General features: G+C 51.7%; 1 protein-coding gene across 1 annotated transcript; it reads right to left on the reverse strand.

Annotated features, from left to right (window-relative positions):
- Positions 1 to 1,787: 1,787 nt before the first annotated feature.
- sike1 (suppressor of IKBKE 1) lies at positions 1,788 to 4,075 on the reverse strand. Its single transcript, XM_056274380.1, has 5 exons — positions 3,666 to 4,075; positions 3,444 to 3,549; positions 3,192 to 3,334; positions 2,918 to 3,031; positions 1,788 to 2,803 (listed from the first exon to the last, which is right to left on the reverse strand). The coding sequence occupies exons 1-5, from the start codon at positions 3,903 to 3,905 to the stop codon at positions 2,678 to 2,680; spliced, it is 729 nt and encodes a 242-aa protein (XP_056130355.1). The 5' UTR covers positions 3,906 to 4,075; the 3' UTR covers positions 1,788 to 2,677.
- Between the last annotated feature and the right edge of the window lie 18,026 nt (positions 4,076 to 22,101).

A 22,101-nucleotide genomic window follows, 5' to 3' on the forward strand; every position in this document is an offset into this window, starting at 1 on the left:
GTATCATCATCGGTTTTCTATCATCCTGTGTCATCATTGGTTTTCTGTCATTCTGTATCATCATTGGCTTTCTATCATCCTGTATCATCATTGGTTTTCTGTCATCCTGTATCATCATTGGCTTTCTATCATCCTGTATAATCATTGGTTTTCTATCATCCAGTATCATCATTGGTTTTCTATCATCCTGTATCATCATTGGTTTTCTGTCATCCTGTATCATCATTGGTTTTCTGTCATCCAGTATCATCATTGGTTTTCTATCATCCTGTATCATCATTGGTTTTCTATCATCCTGTATCATCATTGGTTTTCTGTCATCCTGTATCATCATTGGTTTTCTACCATCCTGAATAATCATTGGTTTTCTATCATCCTGTATCATCATCGGTTTTCTGTCATCCTGTGTCATCATTGGTTTTCTGTCATCCTGTATCATCATTGGCTTTCTATCATCCTGTATCATCATTGGTTTTCTGTCATCCTGTATCATCATTGGCTTTCTATCATCCTGTATAATCATTGGTTTTCTATCATCCAGTATCATCATCGGTTTTCTATCACCCTGTATCATCATTGGTTTTCTGTCATCCTGTATCATCATTGGTTTTCTGTCATCCAGTATCATCATCGGTTTTCTATCATCCTGTATCATCATTGGCTTTCTATCATCCTGTATCATCATTGGTTTTCTGTCATCCTGTATCATCATTGGCTTTCTATCATCCTGTATACTCATTGGTTTTGTATCATCCAGTATCATCATTGGCTTTCTATCATCCGGTATCATCATTGGTTTTCTATCATCCTGTATCATCATTGGTTTTCTGTCATCCTGTATCATCATTGGTTTTCTATCATCATGTATCATCAACGGTTTTCTAGCATCCAGTATCATCATCGGTTTTCTATCATCCTGTATCATCATTGGTTTTCTGTCATCCTGTATCATCATTGGCTTTCTATCATCCTGTATCATCATTGGTTTTCTGTCATCCTGTATCATCATTGGCTTTCTATTATCCTGTATAATCATTGGTTTTCTATCATCCAGTATCATCATCGGTTTTCTATCATCCTGTATCTTCATTGGTTTTCTGTCATCCTGTATCATCATTGGCTTTCTATCATCCTGTATAATCACTGGTTTTCTATCATCCTGTATAATCATCGGTTTTCTATCATCCTGTATAATCATTGGTTTTCTATCATCCTGTATCATCATTGGCTTTCTATCATCCCGACCGATCATCCCGTTCCTGCTACCGCTCACCACCCGCTGACGTCAGACGCACGTGAACGTGTTGAATCTCGCGAAATTGGGGGCGCCATGTCGCCGTCAACCATGTAGTTGTGGACGAATTACAAACTGCAATTTTTCTGGATTTTTAGGTGAATTGAACGAGTATGCCAAGACTCTGGGTCTTATAAATGATAAAAAGCCAGTAACACCGTGAAACATGTATGATGAATTATTTAAAGAGGGATAACTAGATAGTTTATGATACGAGATCTCTAATAATGTAGTTCATTATCCCAATGCTAATTTCTGTTCCTTCTTATGTATTTTTAATTTTATCCTTTTGTGAAGTTCTTACCCGTTTTTATAATTTTGTTGAACACATGTCTGAAACATCTGTAGACTGTTTGTCAAAAACCAAACACAAAACAAAACAAGCTACCAGGCACAAATGAAAGTAAAAACACTTGTTTACTCCCCGGTAGAATAAAAATCATGCAACAGACCGTTGTTTCAGTTGTATCTGAGCAAAACACGCAAAGGCTTTTGAATTTGACTTTATTTGACTTAAATTAACATACCATCATTAAATCTGTGGAGAATGGCATTGGACAACAACATTGACATAGTCTGAAGCTGCAGGTATCATAGCCTCAGTAAGACCATGTCATGAAGTCCCAGAAGGTGAATCAGTTCATGTGGTCCAGATGAACCGACTCACCTTTCTGGGACTTCCTTTCCTGGATTACTGAGCATGCATGAAGACATGTCCTGAATTGGAATTCTGATTAAGCTGCATCCAAATCTGAAAACTAGGGAAAATGTTGTGACACATATTCCTAAGCGCTCAACACAGGAAATGTATTTATGAATTGTACAAAATGAAGAAAATGTACCAAACACTATAACTGTAGTCAGTACTGTACAAATGATCCACTGTCACACTTCAACAGGCAGACAAGATGGACCGACGGATACATTGTTAATGCCCGAGATCTTAAGGCTTGCATTCAAGATGTCACAACTCTTTTTAAAATGAGTTGTCAGTGGACTTCTGTTGAACTCTCAGCAAGGGTGGTGTGTGACACCAAAGATTTTAAAATAGGTTCTTAAAATATAGGCCTTCTCTTCGGCCAAATATATACTATGACTCAAGTCATGTTCTATCTGGGCTTCACACCAACTCGTAATGCAGTATTAACACACATTCATATCAAAAACCTGAAACAACTATATATAAACAACAATAACCAGCACACGTTCATATAGTCTATATTGCAAAAACAAATGCAATACATTGGTGGTTGGACTAAATTCCAGCCTACGTATAAAAAATAACGAAGTAAACACAAGTGATGAAACAAACAACCTTCTCTCTTGGTCCTGATGGGAATTAGTTATTATGGCCCAAACTTCAGTACAGATACTGAACCAGTCCTAATCATTGCCTGGACCATGAGAGAGGGGTTGTTGTTGTGCTGCAGCAGACTGGCTTAACTCCCTCTGCGTCTTCACAGAACTCTTGCTGATGGCTAGCAGGTCTCGCAACTCTTTGTTCTCAATCTGAACATGAAACCACAAAATAAAAATAAATAAACAAACATTCGGTAATTATTCAAAGACTTTCTTGCTCCTTGGTTTAATGTAGAATGTCCTCTCCTTGACTTTATGGTTTACCTCTAGCTGAGCCAACCTCTCTTGTACACAGCAGAAGTGCTGGTCATCCACCTGGACTGCTCGTCTCATCACCTGGCCCATCTCACATATTCGCTCGACCTGACTCTGCACTTCCTGCACAATGGAAGAGTTTACTCAGCCAGACAACAGCAACATGTACATCTGATGCACTGCTCCAACGTGTGTTGGAGTTGCTGTACATTACATTTACAGCCATTATAATGTAATGGGAATAATCAATGGAATATTCCTAAATGGAAAAAACTCAGTGTACTTTGGCATGGTCCTTGTGGAGACTGAGCACAGGTTTGGTGTCCAACTCCTTCTTCTCCACCATGAGCTGGAGCATCTGCCGACGATACCGACCCATGATCAGCTCTAGAGCGTACTGATGTTCTTCGAGAGACAACCATAATTCTGTTGAAACAGTCACGAGGACGCCTTAAGAGAGTGGAAACTAAGACGATAAACTAACCGGTAACCAGTCAAAATGGGTAGACCAATACTTTCAAGTGTTCTTTTTTACCTTTATTCTCCTGCTGTAGTTCCTTAATTTGAGTGTTCTCCTGAGTAAGAAGGACATGGGGCTTGTATTTGGTCAGTTCCTGAATTTCTGAAGTTTCCTCCATGTGCTTTAAATAAAAGAGAAGTGACAGGTGGATGGCTGTCAGTCACTCGACCAAAAGCACAAAACGAAACAAAACAACCATATCTGCTATTACACAAGTTAGAGAGGCTTTTAAGTTACCTTTTCTGGGTAGCTATTTCCCACCTCTCTCAAGCTCTGAACTCTCTGACCCAGTACGCTGGACTGCTCTATCAGCCCCTCGGCGGCCGTGTCGTGCTCTTTCAGCCTCTCTACCAGGGTTCGAGCATCGCCCAGGACCTTCTCCAACGCGGAGGCCATGGCCCGGTCCGCGCTAACACAAGCCCACGGTGACGCCGACAGGCTAGCACACGCGCTAGCTCTCTCCGTGGCAACGCTCATTAACCTCGATCAAACGTTAACATGACTAGCCAGCCCCGGTTCTTATTTCAGCCAATAAAGATTTAAATTATGTGAGGACTTCAGAGTAATATGTTGTGTTTGTGGACTGAAATAAGATGCATAACACCGAAACGAGCTAACGCTAAATTGTGAACTCCATACTGCCGCAAGTTTCCATGAAGCACACGTTTGACGTCACTTCCCGTCTCTGCGAACGGGGTATGTTCAAGAGACGCAACATCAATGTACAACCCAAAGTAGCTCCCTTGCGCTCTCTCTCGGTCACACACGCGCCACACAGATACTACTACTAACTACTTCCACTTCCGGCTGCTCCCGCGGGGTTACCGTTTGGTGGGGGAGGGTTCCACAAACAGTGCTGGAGAAAAGTGGAAAAACGTTCAGCGGAGCAACGACCGGGACGGCTTGGAAAATAGGGCAATTGACTTGACTTGACTTAATAAGCCAAGTACAATTGGGGAGAAAAAGAGACCCCCCCCCAAAAAAATATATACATATGTGTGTGGTGGACACGTATTGGGGACAGAATTCAACCCAGGAACTAAGGGTTAAGTCATGGTTGCCCTGGCAGGTTAACGCAGGGTTAAGTTATGGTTGTCCAGCCAGTTTTCTGGTTATTCTTGCCACCTCCGCTCAGTCGAGCTGTGGGTTTTGTTTGTCTCGCTGATTTACCGTGGATTAAAGAAAGTTGCCTACACGGCTAAAGTGTGAACCTACGGTCTTCTCCGTTACTTCGGCTCTACACTGGTGACCCCGACGTCGGTTTTCGGATAAGTTTTCTGAAACCACACACATTATGGCTACGAACGCCGTTGCAATTAAACTGCCGGAGTTTTGGGAGTCTTCCGCGGCTACATGGTTCGCGCAGGCTGAGGCACAGTTCGCGCTCAGAGACATAACAGCAGACGAGACCAGGTACTACTACGTAGTGGCAGCGCTGGGGTGCGCTACGGCTTCCAGGATAAGCGGTTTCATAACCAACCCACCGGCCGATGGTAAATACGCCGCACTTAAACATCTCCTCCTTGAAACTTTTGAACTGTCAGCAACGGAGAGAGCACGTCGCCTCTTCGCAATTCAGGGCTTGGGAGATGGCAAACCATCGGAGCTAATGAGCAGGATGTTAAACCTACTGGGTCAAGAAAAGCCATGTTTCCTGTTTATGGAGCTGTTTCTGCGCAACATGCCGCCCCACGTCCAGACTGCGCTCGCTAACTCCACCATCACTGATCCCCGTGAGCTGGCAAAGGAGGCTGACCGATTCTTCGTCGCTACACAACGTTCCTCCCATGCCGAGGTGCTGGCTCCTACCTTCACTGGCCCCCCGCCGACATCGCGGGCGTGGCCCGACGGTGGCGCCACAGCGTCAGACCGCTACAAGCCCTCTGGACTCTGTATGTACCACGCTCGATTTGGTGCGAAAGCTAAACGGTGCCGTTCCCCCTGCAACTACAGGCCGACGGGAAACGAGAGGGCCAACACTCAGTAGTGGCCATGAGTGTTGGCGATACGAGCAGGCTACTCTTCATCCTCGACACCATCTCCGGTCGGCGATTTCTTTGTGACACGGGCGCACAGAGAAGCGTGCTCCCTGCTACTGACGTCGACATCATGGGCGGGGAGCGGGGCCCCCAGTTGGCGACGGCTGACGGCAGCCCTATCCACACCTACGGCGTGCGGTCTGTAGAACTGTGTTTTGGTGGACAACGTTTCACGTGGGAGTTCGTCATGGCCAATGTAACGCTTCCCCTCCTCGGAGCTGATTTTTTGTGCGCTTACGGTTTGCTAGTGGACATTCAGAACAGCCGTCTGGTCGATGCCTTAACCTTCTCCTCCTTCGCATGTACGCGGAGGGAAGCGGCCTATGCAGGTCTAGCCAACTCTCTCTCAGAGGCAGACAAGTTCACCCGCCTCCTCGCTGAGTTCCCTGACCTCACCCAGCCTACCTTCTCTGCACCCACCGCTAAGCATGGGGTGGAGCATCACATTGCTACGAAGGGGCCCCCGGTCTACGCCAGAGCCAGGCGTCTCGACCCCGCCAAACTCGCCATTGCCAAGTCTGAGTTCGAGCACCTGGAACGCATGGGGATCATCCGCCGCTCTGACAGCCCGTGGGCGTCCCCACTCCACATCGTCGCTAAGCCTGATGGAGGTTGGCGCCCATGCGGGGACTACCGCCGACTAAATGACGCCACCACGCCTGACCGCTATCCTGTCCCGCATATCCAGGACTTTTCTGCAAACCTGTCTGGCAAATGCGTCTTCTCAAAAGTCGACCTGGTCCGTGGTTATCATCAAGTTCCCGTGCACCCCTCAGACATCCCCAAGACAGCGGTGACAACCCCATTCGGCCTATTTGAATTCCTACGAATGCCATTTGGACTCAAAAACGCGGCCCAGTCCTTTCAGCGGCTGATGGATTCAGTGCTCCGTGGCCTTGATTTCATCTTCGTCTATTTGGACGACATACTCATCGCCAGCGCCTCCGAGGAAGACCACCTGTCCCATCTTCATGCCCTCTTCACACGCCTCAGCCAGCATGGGCTGATCGTCAACCCGGCGAAGTGCCGGTTCGGGCTGACAGCCATTGATTTCCTCGGGCACCGCATCACTGGGGACGGGGCAGTCCCCCTGCCCTCAAAGGTGGAAGCGGTGGCGGCCTTTCCGCGCCCCCAAACAGCTCGTGCGCTCAGGGAGTTCATCGGGATGGTGACATTCTACCACCGCTTCATTCCTCGAGCCGCCTTTATCATCCGGCCACTGTACGAGGCGCTGAAAGGCATGTCCCCCAACCAGGCGGTCGACTGGACAGCAGAGCGGGACCGTGCGTTCACCGAGACTAAAGCTGCGCTCTCCCAGGCTACCCTGCTAGCGCATCCTTCACCTACAGCGCCTATTTCCATAACCACGGATGCATCGGACTATGCTGTTGGTGCGGTTCACGAACAGTGGGTGGGGGGGGCTTGGCAGCCTTTGGCCTTTTTCAGTCGCCAGCTTACACCCCGAGAGCGCAAGTATAGTACTTTTGACAGGGAACTCCTCGGTCTCTGGCTCGCCGTCCGGCATTTCCGTTTCCTGCTAGAGGGCCGCGAGTTTACTGCATACGTGGACCACAAGCCCCTCACGTTTGCCATGTCCAAGACGGCCGAGCCATGGTCCGCTCGCCAGCAGCGACAACTCTCCTACATTTCGGAATTCACTACCGACATCCAGCACGTCGCTGGTAAGTCTAACCAGGTAGCTGACTGCCTGTCTAGGGCAGTGATTGGAGCGGTCCACCTAGGCCTTGACTATGCACAGATGGCTGCGGACCAGGCCACGGACCCGAGCATCCTCCGTCTCCGGGCCTCCGACACGGGGCTCCGCCTGCAGGACGTTCCTTTCAGCGACACAGGTGTCACCCTCCTGTGTGACGTCTCCACAGGACAGCCCAGGCCCATCGTCCCGCACAGCTGGAGACGCCCCGTATTTGAAGCTGTGCACGGCCTCTCTCATCCAGGCGGTAAGCCATCCGTGCGCCTGACCTCTGCTAAGTTTGTGTGGGAGGGACTTAAGAGAGACGTGAAAGCGTGGGCCGACTCGTGTGTTGCCTGTCAGCGGGCTAAGATACACCGCCACATTAAGGCGCCCCTGGAACGCTTCGCAGTGCCGGAGAGACGATTTGACCATGTCCACGTCGACCTGGTTGGTCCCCTACCCCCCTCCCATGGGTTCACCTACCTCTTCACTGTGGTGGACAGGACTACGCGCTGGCCTGAAGCTGTTCCCCTGGCATCCACGACGTCTGCTGATGTGGCCCGGGCTTTTATTGGGTCGTGGGTCTCACGTTTCGGTACGCCTTCCGACCTTTCATCTGACCGTGGGCCACAGTTTACCTCAGAGCTATGGAATGCTGTGGGTGAGGCTCTGGGCGTCAAGCTTCATCGCACTACCGCCTACCACCCTCAGGCGAACGGCCTATGTGAGCGCTTCCACCGGTCCATGAAGGCTGCGCTTCGGGCTACTCTCAAGGACTGCAACTGGGTTGACAAGCTCCCATGGGTCATGCTGGGCCTGCGGACCGCCCCGAAGGAAGACCTACAAGCCTCCTCTGCGGAGCTGGTGTACGGCACGCCGCTGCGAGTCCCAGGCGATTTCATGCCCAATGCAACGCGTCCCTGGTCAGCTGTGGACCAACGAGCCTCCTTGCTGGACGGGGTCAGAGCTTTCACACCCGTCCCTACCGCCCAACACGGCGCTCCGGTGTCCCAGGTGCCCGCAGGTCTGCAGTCAGCGGACTACGTGTTCATCCGTCACGACGCACACCGCCCCCCTCTGCAACCCCCTTATGACGGCCCCTTCCGCGTCCTGGAACGGGGAACTAAGCACCTGGTGGTGGATTTTGGGGGCACGGCCGAGCATGTTTCAGTGGACCGAGTTAAACCCGCACACCTGGACTTGACGCAGCCATTGGAGTTAGCCCAACCTCCTCGTCGCGGTCGTCCCCCGGCTCCGCCTCCTCCCCCCGTGGAGGCCCGAGCTGCCTCTTCTGCTCCTCAGGCCGACCTCCACAGGCCCGCGTCAATGCCTCCCACAGACACTCCGGCCCCTGTTATCCGGAGCCGCCGCGGACGGCCTGTCGTCCACCCTCGCCTGCCTGACTTCGATTACTAGGGCGAATTCTGGGGGGGCTCATGTGGTGGACACGTATTGGGGACAGAATTCAACCCAGGAACTAAGGGTTAAGTCATGGTTGCCCTGGCAGGTTAACGCAGGGTTAAGTTATGGTTGTCCAGCCAGTTTTCTGGTTATTCTTGCCACCTCCGCTCAGTCGAGCTGTGGGTTTTGTTTGTCTCGCTGATTTACCGTGGATTAAAGAAAGTTGCCTACACGGCTAAAGTGTGAACCTACGGTCTTCTCCGTTACTTCGGCTCTACATGTGTGCATATATACTATATATACATATACATATATATATATTGTAACGTGCATGGATAAGTAGACACGTTAGCCCTTAGCTAACGGGTCGGACCCTTTAGTGGAGCGGTTCGCGATACGGGTTCGTGTCCCGGCTGCGATGGTTCCTGTGATTGCCCCCCGAATGCGCAACCCAGAACCCGTCGCCACAGCCGGGACGCGAATCCGTCTTTCCCGCACCGCGGTTGACAACGTTAACCATTCGACTAAAGGGTCCGACCCGTTAGCTAAGGTGTCTACTTATTCGTTAGTTACACTACCCCCCCCCCCCTCTTTCGGCAAGCGCGTCCCCGCGCTTCAGCATATCAGCTCCCTGACGCCTCTGGGCGCACGCGCTTCCGATGACCTCACGGTCTCACCATCCCACTTCTGACACCAATGGAACGAATCGTGGCGGAGGCAGGGGTGGGGCAGCCCAGGAACCGTTGCTACTGCCGGGAGGCGAACCCGTGTGTTTCCCGCACCGCGGGCGACAACGTTAACCAGTCGACTAAAGGGTCCGACCCGTTAGCCTAACGGGTCTACTTATTCGTGTAACTTACTATATATACTATATATATGTGTGTGTGTGTGTGTGTGTGTGTGTGTGTGTGTGTGTGTGTGTGTGTGTGTTTAGCCGGGTGGGGATTGATTTCTAAAGTAAAAAACCACCAGAGGGCGCTGTGCCTTGTGGAACCTTCCCCAGCGCGAGCTAGAACAGCGGAGATTAAACCGGGAGTTCCGTTTTTTCGTTCCCTTCCTCAAGTACTCTGGGGTGATCGGCTGTGTTTTTAAGAGCTTGTAGAAGAGGTAACGTTCCATGTTAAAATGGTATCTAATGCAGAACATATGGAAAGATTCATGTTAATAATGCTGTGTTAGATGTAGATGTGTGAGACCTGTTGCCGATTGTAATGTTATACTGTGTGATGTTCACGGATTTATTGTTGGAGCGTTTCCATGTGTTAAGGATAGCCAAGCAGAGTTAGGCATCCATCACACTGTAGAGCCGAAGGAACGGAGAAGACCGTAGGTTCACACTTCAGCCGTGTAGGCAACTTTCTTTAATCCACGGTAAACCAGAGAGACAACCAAACCACAGCTCGACTGAGCGGAGGTGGCAAGAATAACCAGAAAACTGGCTGGACAACCATAACTTAACCCTGCGTTAACCTGCCAGGGCAACCATGACTTAACCCTTAGTTCCTGGGTTGAATTCTGTCCCCAATACGTGTCCACCACATGAGCCCCCCCAGAATTCGCCCTAGTAATCGAAGTCAGGCAGGCGCGGGGGGACGACAGGCCGTCCGCGGCGGCTCCGGATAACAGGGGCCGGAGTGTCTCTGGGAGGCATTGACGCGGGCCTGTGGAGGTCGGCCTGAGGAGCAGAAGAGGCAGCGCGGGCCTCCACGGGGGGAGGAGGCGGAGCCGGGGGACGACCGCGACGAGGAGGTTGGGCTAACTCCAACGGCTGCGTCAAGTCCAGGTGTGCGGGTTTAACTCGGTCCACTGAAACATGCTCGGCCGTGCCCCCAAAATCCACCACCAGGTGCTTAGTTCCCCGTTCCAGGACGCGGAAGGGGCCGTCATAAGGGGGTTGCAGAGGGGGGCGGTGTGCGTCGTGACGGATGAACACGTAGTCCGCTGACTGCAGACCTGGGGGCACCTGGGACACCGGAGCGCCGTGTTGGGCGGTAGGGACGGGTGTGAAAGCTCTGACCCCGTCCAGCAAGGAGGCTCGTTGGTCCACAGCTGACCAGGGACGCGTTGCATTGGGCATGAAATCGCCTGGGACTCGCAGCGGCGTGCCGTACACCAGCTCCGCAGAGGAGGGTTGTAGGTCTTCCTTCGGGGCGGTCCGCAGGCCCAGCATGACCCATGGGAGCTTGTCGACCCAGTTGCAGTCCTTGAGAGTAGCCCGAAGCGCAGCCTTCATGGACCGGTGGAAGCGCTCACATAGGCCGTTCGCCTGAGGGTGGTAGGCGGTAGTGCGATGAAGCTTGACGCCCAGAGCCTCACCCACAGCATTCCATAGCTCTGAGGTAAACTGTGGCCCGCGGTCAGATGAAAGGTCGGAAGGCGTACCGAAACGTGAGACCCACGACCCAATAAAAGCCCGGGCCACATCAGCAGACGTCGTGGATGCCAGGGGAACAGCTTCAGGCCAGCGCGTAGTCCTGTCCACCACAGTGAAGAGGTAGGTGAACCCATGGGAGGGGGGTAGGGGACCAACCAGGTCGACGTGGACATGGTCAAATCGTCTCTCCGGCACTGCGAAGCGTTCCAGCGGTGCCTTAATGTGGCGGTGTATCTTAGCCCGCTGACAGGCAACACACGAGTCGGCCCACGCTTTCACGTCTCTCTTAAGTCCCTCCCACACAAACTTAGCAGAGGTCAGGCGCACGGATGGCTTACCGCCTGGATGAGAGAGGCCGTGCACAGCTTCAAATACGGGGCGTCTCCAGCTGTGCGGGACGATGGGCCTGGGCTGTCCTGTGGAGACGTCACACAGGAGGGTAACCCGTGTCGCTGGAAGGAACGTCCTGCAGGCGGAGCCCCGTGTCGGAGGCCCGGAGACGGAGGATGCTCGGGTCCGTGGCCTGGTCAGCAGCCATCTGTGCATAGTCCAGGCCTAGGTGGACTGCTCCAATCACTGCCCTAGAGAGGCAGTCAGCTACCTGGTTAGACTTACCAGCGACGTGCTGGATGTCGGTAGTGAATTCCGAAATGTAGGAGAGTTGTCGCTGCTGGAGAAAAGTGGAAAAACGTTCAGCGGAGCAACGACCGGGACGGCTTGGAAAATAGGGCAATTGACTTGACTTGACTTAATAAGCCAAGTACAATTGGGGAGAAAAAGAGACCCCCCCGGACCATGGCTCGGCCGTCTTAGACATGGCAAACGTGAGGGGCTTGTGGTCCACGTACGCAGTAAACTCACGGCCCTCTAGCAGGAAACGGAAATGCCGGACGGCGAGCCAGAGACCGAGGAGTTCCCTGTCAAAAGTACTATACTTGCGCTCTCGGGGTGTAAGCTGGCGACTGAAAAAGTCCAAAGGCTGCCAAGCCCCCCCAACCCACTGTTCGTGAACCGCACCAACAGCATAGTCCGATGCATCCGTGGTTATGGAAATAGGCGCTGTAGGTGAAGGATGCGCTAGCAGGGTAGCCTGGGAGAGCGCAGCTTTAGTCTCGGTGAACACACGGTCCCGCTCTGCTGTCCAGTCGACCGCCTGGTTGGGGGACATGCCTTTCAGCGCCTCGTACAGTGGCCGGATGATAAAGGCGGCTCGGGGAATGAAGCGGTGGTAGAATGTCACCATCCCGATGAACTCCCTGAGCGCACGAGCTGTTTGGGGGCGCGGAAAGGCCGCCACCGCTTCCACCTTTGAGGGCAGGGGGACTGCCCCGTCCCCAGTGATGCGGTGCCCGAGGAAATCAATGGCTGTCAGCCCGAACCGGCACTTCGCCGGGTTGACGATCAGCCCATGCTGGCTGAGGCGTGTGAAGAGGGCATGAAGATGGGACAGGTGTTCTTCCTCGGAGGCGCTGGCGATGAGTATGTCGTCCAAATAGACGAAGATGAAAGGAAGGCCACGGAGCACTGAATCCATCAGCCGCTGAAAGGACTGGGCCGCGTTTTTGAGTCCAAATGGCATTCGTAGGAATTCAAATAGGCCGAATGGGGTAGTCACCGCTGTCTTGGGGATGTCCGAGGGGTGCACGGGAACTTGATGATAACCACGGACCAGGTCGACTTTTGAGAAGACGCGTTTGCCAGACAGGTTTGCAGAAAAGTCCTGGATATGCGGGACAGGATAGCGGTCGGGCGTGGTGGCGTCATTTAGTCGGCGGTAGTCCCCGCATGGGCGCCAACCTCCATCAGGCTTAGCGACGATGTGGAGTGGGGACGCCCACGGGCTGTCAGAGCGGCGGATGATCCCCATGCGTTCCAGGTGCTCGAACTCAGACTTGGCAATGGCGAGTTTGGCGGGGTCGAGACGCCTGGCTCTGGCGTAGACCGGGGGCCCCTTCGTAGCAATGTGATGCTCCACCCCATGCTTAGCGGTGGGTGCAGAGAAGGTAGGCTGGGTGAGGTCAGGGAACTCAGCGAGGAGGCGGTTGAACTTGTCTGCCTCTGAGAGAGAGTTGGCTAGACCTGCATAGGCCGCTTCCCTCCGCGTACATGCGAAGGAGGAGAAGGTTAAGGCATCGACCAGACGGCTGTTCTGAATGTCCACTAGCAAACCGTAAGCGCACAAAAAATCAGCTCCGAGGAGGGGAAGCGTTACATTGGCCATGACGAACTCCCACGTGAAACGTTGTCCACCAAAACACAGTTCTACAGACCGCACGCCGTAGGTGTGGATAGGGCTGCCGTCAGCCGTCGCCAACTGGGGGCCCCGCTCCCCGCCCATGATGTCGACGTCAGTAGCAGGGAGCACGCTTCTCTGTGCGCCCGTGTCACAGAGAAATCGCCGACCGGAGATGGTGTCGAGGATGAAGAGTAGCCTGCTCGTATCGCCAACACTCATGGCCACTACTGAGTGTTGGCCCTCTCGTTTCCCGTCGGCCTGTAGTTGCAGGGGGAACGGCACCGTTTAGCTTTCGCACCAAATCGAGCGTGGTACATACAGAGTCCAGAGGGCTTGTAGCGGTCTGATGCTGTGGCGCCACCGTCGGGCCACGCCCGCGATATCGGCGGGGGGCCAGTGACGGTAGGAGCCAGCACCCCGGCATGGGAGGAACGTTGTGTAGCGACGAAGAATCGGTCAGCCTCCTTGCCAGCTCACGGGGATCAGTGATGGTGGAGTTAGCGAGCGCAGTCTGGACGTGGGGCGGCATGTTGCGCAGAAACAGCTCCATAAACAGGAAACATGGCTTTTCTTGACCCAGTAGGTTTAACATCCTGCTCATTAGCTCCGATGGTTTGCCATCTCCCAAGCCCTGAATTGCGAAGAGGCGACGTGCTCTCTCCGTTGTTGACAGTTCAAAAGTTTCAAGGAGGAGATGTTTAAGTGTGGCGTATTGACCATCGGCCGGTGGGTTGGTTATGAAACCGCTTATCCTGGAAGCCGTAGCGCACCCCAGCGCTGCCACTACGTAGTAGTACCTGGTCTCGTCTGCTGTTATGTCTCTGAGCGCGAACTGTGCCTCAGCCTGCGCGAACCATGTAGCCGCGGAAGACTCCCAAAACTCCGGCAGTTTAATTGCAACGGCGTTCGTAGCCATAATGTGTGTGGTTTCAGAAAACTTATCCGAAAACCGACGTCGGGGTCACCAGTGTAGAGCCGAAGGAACGGAGAAGACCGTAGGTTCACACTTCAGCCGTGTAGGCAACTTTCTTTAATCCACGGTAAACCAGAGAGACAACCAAACCACAGCTCGACTGAGCGGAGGTGGCAAGAATAACCAGAAAACTGGCTGGACAACCATAACTTAACCCTGCGTTAACCTGCCAGGGCAACCATGACTTAACCCTTAGTTCCTGGGTTGAATTCTGTCCCCAATACATGTCCACCACAACACCATGTGGGGGAGGACCATGTTAAACGCTATACTTGTGAGTGTTAGCTAGGCCAATCACATTTATTAGCTACAGATGTTGTGTTTGGTGGCAACTAACTTTGTGCTTTTCATTTATTTTATTTATTTGCGTGTAACAGGGAGGACCCTGCAGTTGTTTATTGTGCAGTTATTGTAAAAATTGTATAAGGTGATAGGTAGCCTACTCGTGACTCTCTGACTGGTAGTAAGTCGATGTCACCGTGGGGCATCGGTAAGAATGCACAGAGAGAGATGGTCTTCCTTTTATGACTTTTAATAAATCTTCACGCACTGAACAGTTGTCTCATTGTACATAGTTTGTATAATGAGTTGTATGTATATGTGGGGTACTTGGGATTTAGTAGCCCCCCATCTATTTTTTATTTTATATACTTACCTTCTATTTCATATACTTACCTTCATTGACCACTCACTACTAGTAAAGAGGAGAATTGTCTGCTGTGTTGTTGTGATAGCCGGTTCTCGCCACAGGAGGGCACTGCAGGTTAATTTCTTCTAACCTGTGTGTCGTAGTGCTGGCTCTTGTGGTGCACTCTGGGGCATTCGGGTAGAATCGTCAGATGAGTGTTGCCGTTCGTATAGTGAGCCATGCTCTGAAAACGTGTCCTCTGTAATGTCTATTTGACAGGTAAGCAGACTAGTTAGACATATGGAATTAGGATGGTGATTAAATATGATGTGTAGGGATATGGATGCCTATTAGAAATACCCACGAAGGGACTTTCATATTTATTTTGATAACGTCATATCACTGGCTAACGTTAGCTAGATTGCTAGCGAGTTGCTAACGTTAGCATAGCCATAGCTCCCGCGGTCTGAACCCATTGTTCTGTAGCTTGGCTTTGACATTGTCTGTATGTGTGATTAGTCTCCCTTTACTATGTTTAGTGTCTCCACACTGTGTAAATATGAAGGTAGGCCTATGTGTGTTGCTATTTTTATCCCCCCCATGTTCCGTAACGTTATATACTGTTTAGCTTTGCTAGCGGTAGGCTAGACTAATGTGAATTTATGGATGAATATTATTTGGTGCTCTTATTGTGTATAAATTGTAGATGAGTGTTGCCGTTCGTATAGTGAGCCATGCTCTGAAAACATGTCCTCTGTAATGTCTATTTGACAGATGGAGTAAAACAACAAAAACACCAGCCCTTGTAAGTGTCATTCTTATCAAGTGTGCTACATATATTTGTGTTATGAGTTGTGTGGTTCTGGAATAACAGAAATAAACAATATTATTCACATTACAGTAGTTACACTATGAAATACACTACTACAGCAACAGAACATAAATAATTAGATCCTTGTAAGTAAATCACCAAATTTAGTTAGGCTACAACCAATCATTCATCTTACATTACAGGCTATATAGCAATCAAATAACATTAGCCACTCCTACACATTAGTCTAACAGTAGCTAACAAATGTGTTCTCTGAACTCTAACAAAATATAAACTAATCTAGTTTAACTCTACCTAACTGCACATGTTCTTCATGGGAAGCCATTGTTATCCCCACGCAGGTCCAATAACTGTAGCTAGCATTAGCTTATTTTAGCTAGATTCATTCACGTCTACATCGCACAAATCAACAGAAATACTACGGTACTTGCCTCTCAATGGACGCACACTTCGACAAACGATGTCCAAACAAACGCTCATTCACTATTTCTCATTACTAATTCTTAGCTAGTTGTAGAACTTTGGGCTAATAACCACTGGTCGGCACTCGTGTGTCTTCTCCAAACTTCACCGGAGCAACTGAGGACATGACCTGACATGTTAGCTACAGGGGATGATTGACAACCTAGCTAACCAATAGGAAACAGGCTACTTCAGCATTAACCAATAGAAACATAGACTAGGCGGGAATTTAGGAATGAACATGAAATATAGGCCTATTCTAAACTAAAATATTACTCGTAATATCTAAAAGATATTAATAAACTAAAACAAAGAGAAGGATATGGAATCTTCTTAACAGCCGCCCCCAAATATGGCGTGCCGTATTTGTCTCTGACGGAGAAGATTCACACAGTGTCCTCATCTGGAATGGCAGGGAGCTTGATGAGGCGGGCAACTGGTCTCATGTAGGTCTTGCCTTCAATGTTGACTTCAGCAGCACGGATTTGTCCGTCTGCTCCTGGGAGAACCCTGCTCACTTTCCGTATTGGCCAAGATGCCCTTGGCAGCTGTGGGTCGACGATCATGACAACCGTATCGGACTGGCGGTTCTCTGAGTCGTTCCACCACTTGGAGCGGGTCTGGAGAGCAGGCAGGTAATACCTCACGAAGTGTCTCCAAAACTGGTCAGCCAACACTTGGCAGTGTCTCCACCGGCGGCGACTCAGAAGCTCTGACTCCTGTAAACAGCTTGGGGCATGGTTGGGTCCAGCCGCCCCATGAGAAGCAAGTTTGGGGTCTCGGGTTCTGGGTCTGCCACATCAGTCGACACGTACCCCAAGGGTTTGGAGTTCAAGATGCCCTCCACTTCAATGAGAACGGTGTTGAGCACTTCCTCAGTGACGGTCTGTGCTTTCACAGTGGCGGTGAGGGCGGTCTTGATAGATCTTATCTCACGTTCCCAGACACCCCCGAAATGAGGGGCACTTGGTGGGTTGAACTGGAACTTGATCTGAGTCTTCGCCAGCCGTGCTTGAAGAGTGTGATGCAGAGCTCCAAAGGCCTCCTGTAGCTCTCGCTCTCCACCCTTGAAGTTGGTGCCCTGGTCAGACAGAAGCTCCATAGGTTTCCCTCTCCGAGCGATGAATCTCCTCAATGCCATAAGAAAGGAATCTGAGTCGAGGCTGGTCAGGAGTTCTATGTGGACTGCCCTAGTCGTCATGCACTTAAACAGCACTCCCCACCTCTTCTCGTTCCGTCTGCCCACTTTCACCTGAAGAAGCCCGAAGCAGTCGACCCTGGTGGAGGTGAACGCCGGCTTGTCCAGACGCAGACGAGCCTCAGGAAGGTCCGACATCTTCGGAACAGTGGGTTTGGCCCTCCATCGTTGGCAGTCCACGCAGATCCGCTGTTGTTTCTTAATGGCTTCTCTCCCCTTGAGAATCCAATATCTCCGGCGGAGTTCTGCGTACAGCCGCTCCGATCCAGGATGTCGTAGCTCATTATCAGTGTCCTGGATGACCAACTTGGTCACTGGGTGGGTGCGCAGGGTCCAAGATGGTAGGATGCACGGTGTAAGGCTCTAACTGATGACTACGTCGTAGTCTTCCACCCACCCGGATAAGCTTCATGCTCTCATCATATTCCGGATCCAAGGTCAGCAGGCGACTCGTGGACGACACAGGTTTGCTTTCTCTCAAGTTCTTGAGCTCTTCTGGGAAGTACTGTTCTTCAGCCTGTCTCAAAACTTCTCTCTCTGCTTCCATGTAAGCTTCAGCAGAAGGGCTCCCTTGCAAGCCTGCCGCCCCATGACAAGATAACGCTGTTGCTTCGATCAGCTCTTTGAAGCTGCTGAACTGACCTTGATCAGGTAGTGTAGGGTCAGTGGATGCGATGGACAGAGCGCAGAAGGTTGGCTTCCTCACCTCAGTGGGATCATCTGGTACCTCAGTAGCAGGTTTGGCTGGCCAGTGGTCAGGTGACTGTCGCAGGAAGACTGGGCCCTGACACCATCGACTGTCTGTCGAGGCAAGCTCCTGCAAGGCCAGGCCACGGGTCAGATCATCTGCTGTATTATTGGCAGAGTCCACATAGTGCCAGGCTTGAGCATCAGTCAGGTCTTGGATCCCAGCTACTCTGGTGCCAACAAATACTTTGTAGCGGCACGAGTCTGACTGAAGCCAGGTCAAGACTGTCATGGAGTCTGACCACAAGACAATTCTGCACAGGGGCAAAGTGAGCTCCCTCTTCAGCAGAGCGGCCATCTGAGCTCCTGTGACGGCAGCACAGAGCTCCAATCGCGGTATGGACTGTTGGCGCTTTGGGGCCACTCACCATCGGGCGGTCAGAAATGCGTCTTGGACCTGCCCCTGTGGATCTTCTGTGCGTAGATAAGCCACGGACCCATAGGCACACTCGGAGTCGTCACAGAATATGTGTACATCTCTGACACTGTCTGGCAGAGCCATCTCGGCCCTCACATAGCAGCGGGGAAAGGAGATCAGGTGCAGGTGTCTCAGTTCCTCTTCCCAGGTTTCCCAGGACCGGAGAAGCTCGCCGGGCAGCAAGGGATCGTCCCACTCTCTCTGTTTGTCCCACAGCCGTCGCACCAGTACCTTAGCCCTTGTGGTGTAAGGCACAATGAACCCCAATGGATCATATTGGCTTGCGAGCACACGGTAGATGTTTCTCATTGTGGGAGTGGGGGTTTCTGACAGCCGACACTTGTAGCCCAGGGTATCTGACTGACATGACCAAAGCAGCCCAAGGGTCTGTTCCTGAGGGTCCGCGCCCGCTGGATCTTGACTGAGCCAGAGCTCACTGCTTTCTGCTCGGGCTTCTTTGGGTAGGTGACTGATCACCTCGGGAATGTTGCTGGCCCACTGCCTCAGCTCCATGCCACCGGTAGCTCGGAGCGCCTTCAGTTTGTCCACCAGCTGCTTTGCCTCATCCACCGAAGGCACACTCTGGAGATGGTTGTCCACGTAGAAGCTCCTCTCTACAGCTTCACGGACATCCTCTCCGGGCAGGCTGTGGTATGACATGCTTCTGTAGCGCGTATGTGGCGCAGCATGGGCTACATGTTGTCCCGAAGGGAAGGACCTGCCATTCATACACTCTCGGAGCAGCCTCCCTCTTGAGGTCTCGCCAAAGAAAGCGGAGCAGTGGCTTGTCTTCGGCCAGAAGTCGCACCTGGTGGAACATCGCCTTTATGTCGCTACTGACCACGACAGAATGTTCCCGGAAGCGCAGGAGTACGCCGAGCAGGGAGGAGCCCAAGGTAAGTCCTGGCAGGAGGAGCTCATTGAGATTGTTATCCCGATACCTGAATGAACAGTTGAAAACTAACCTGTTCTTGCCATTGTGCTGGACCAGGTGATGGGGGATGTACCAGGTTTCTCCCTGGTCCATCTCTGACGAGGGAAATTCCACAATGTAGCCAGCCTGCTCCAACTTCTGTATCTCCGCCCTGTATACTGCTGCTTTCTCTGAGTCCTTGGCAAGGCGTTTCTCCACACTGCGCAGGTTTGCCAACACTGCCTCTTTTTGGGAGCCTGTAGTCGGGGCATATCCTTCACCCTCAGCAGGGGGTAGCGTACCTTTCAACTCCATGGGTGTTCACTCTGACGGTCTTGGTGTCCAGCGGGTTCACTGCCTTCTGATCCTGTCTTGACCTGGTGACAAGCTTTTCACTCCGGTAAGGCAGCGTGTCCAGCTGCCAGAGTCTCTCCACGTGCCTGTACAGTTCTTCTGCTGGGGAGAGTGTGGACACCAGAAAGCACTGTGATGAGGGGATGCATCCTTTCACAAACTTTGTTGGACTCTGGAGAGTCCATCCCAGCTTGGTGTTGACTGCTGCTGGCCCACCCGGCGGACCTATACGAACTGGTTCGATCGGCGTGATCAGCTCCGGGTAATCGGAGCCTATCAGCAGAAGGGGAGCGAACCCTGTCCAGTGAGTGGGGCGGCAGTCCCTTAAGATGCTTGTACTTGCGTTGCAGAGCTGCCACTGACCGAGTATGTTCTTGCCAGCCCCAGTTCCTCTGCAGTGAATGCATCCTTGATCTTATGTCTGTGATGCGGCTGCTTGGCAGGGGAAATGGTAAACGAGACGGCTGAAATATGGACAGCTCTGACGCCTTGTCGGACTATTCTCAGTGCTAACTGTTCTGGTGTTCCTTTTAGACCCAGCTGTTTGGTCGCGGCTTGGAAAAGAATGGTCCTCTCGGACCCGTCGTCCAGTATCGCATAGGTCTCCAACAGCACCTGACTGCAACCCGACCGGCGATCCAGACAGAGGATTTCATTCAGTGCACCTACATGAGAAGCGTCCTGCTCTCCCACTGGCTTCCTGTTAAGGTCGTGCAGTACTTCAATATGCTTCCCTTTGCATATCTTACAAGTCACTCTTAGATGACACTGTTTCGCTTGGTGGCCACGTCCACACCTCCAACATTTCTTGCTGGACTTCACCCAATTTCCCTTCTGCTCATTAGTCAGTTGACTGAAATCGGAGCACTGGGACAGGTAATGCTCTGTGTTCTTGCAGTATGGGCAATACACTTTCGGACTATCTTGAGACGTGTTGGGGGACGTGGCATGCTCTGTAACGGTGGCGACAGTTGGTTCCGCACCATGTAAGACACTGATTGTCTTGCGTCCCTTGTTGTCTTTGCGTCGATCTTTCTTCGACTCTATGGCTTCCTTCCCTTTGCCGTGGCCAAGCTTGAGTCCGGTGTGTTGGATTTCCAGCTCGTACTCCAACCAGTCAGCAAAGTTCAGGAGGGTTGGGACTTTGATCTTTAGCGGATGAATGTATCTCTTGAAATTGGCACGCAGGTCATGTGGTAACCTGGCTGCAAGTCTCGCAACATGTGAACCACACTGAAGCTCAATATTACCCTCTTCACCCAACTGGTCTAGCATTCCTACCAGAGCTCTCACATGCAAAGCAAACTTCTTAAAGCTCGATGTATCACCACTGCGAATGGTAGGTCCATCCACCACCTCCGCGATTCGCTGTAAGGCCAGATGATGTGGCTGTCCGTAGTGGGAGATAAGGGAGGCCATGGTGTCGCGGTATGGATAGCAGGAGTTGCTATAGGAGTCTGCTATTAGCAACGCCTCTTCGAATTTCAAGTGATCTGTAAGCACCTGATATTTGAATCTCTCGGTTGCGTCTTCAGGCAGAATATTCTCCAAAGCCATCTTAAGTCTTGCAAACTCCCTCGGATCCTCTTTAGTGAACTTCGGTATCGTGGGTTTCGGTCCACGGTAGGTCTTCTCCTGCTGAAAAGATGTAGAGGAGTGCTGAGGACGAGTCAAGACCTGCCTTGGTGCTAAATGTTCGTGGCGTAGAGGTCGAGGGACAGTTGCTCCACCATACTGTCTGTCAGACTCCTCTATCGACTCAGCTGACACCTGTGAACCATGGTCAGGTTCCCAATACTCGGGGCTCGGTGTCTGTGGCGGCTCCCGTTTCATCAAGCGGAGTCTGAATGCCAGCTCATCCACCAGCTCCTCCCCTAATGGCGGGGGAGGTGGCGGCCAATCCTCCTCTTCCTCCTCTTGCCTAACCAGGACATTACCAGTATTAGCTGCTGGCCCGAGTAAACCGCTGGGCGGTGTCAACTGTTCTGGCTGCGAGAAGGACCGGATCGGTGGTATAGGGACTGACTGACGAGGCTGAGGGAGCGGTTGTGGAGCGCTGTGGTCTATACGACATCTCATATCTGACATAGCCATTTGTCACCGTTGGTTCTCCTCTTGGAGCTGCCGAATTGCTCTCATAACCTCTGATGAGGCCGCGGGGGAAGGATGGGGAACCCACGGTGGCATGCTGTAGGGGGCTTCCACATTGCTCCTCCATCCAGGGTTCAGTGGTGCTTCAGCGCCAAAGGAACGCTGTTGTTTTGGCCCATTGTTCTGCCAATGAGCGAGAGGCGTCATCTGGGCGTATCCCTCCAGATCATGGCTGAATAGTGAGTATTCTTCAACTGCTCGCTGCTGTTCAGTGCGACTTGCATTCGCTTGAGGACGTTGCCTCCAACTAG

The sequence above is a fragment of the Lampris incognitus genome, chromosome 2 (genome assembly GCF_029633865.1).
Source record: "Lampris incognitus isolate fLamInc1 chromosome 2, fLamInc1.hap2, whole genome shotgun sequence".
NCBI classification, from domain to species: domain Eukaryota; kingdom Metazoa; phylum Chordata; class Actinopteri; order Lampriformes; family Lampridae; genus Lampris; species Lampris incognitus.

What these genes read in the sequence shown, in the direction of transcription:
- sike1 (XM_056274380.1), bottom strand. Translation starts at nt 3,905, where the DNA reads ATGAGCGTTGCCACGGAGAGAGCTAGCGCGTGTGCTAGCCTGTCGGCG. An exon ending in TCCACAAGGACCATGCCAAA is followed by an intron (nt 3,032 to 3,191) that starts GTACACTGAGTT and finishes TCCATTGTGCAG; the next exon opens with GAAGTGCAGAGTCAGGTCGA. An exon ending in AGAGGTTGGCTCAGCTAGAG is followed by an intron (nt 2,804 to 2,917) that starts GTAAACCATAAA and finishes TTTCATGTTCAG; the next exon opens with ATTGAGAACAAAGAGTTGCG.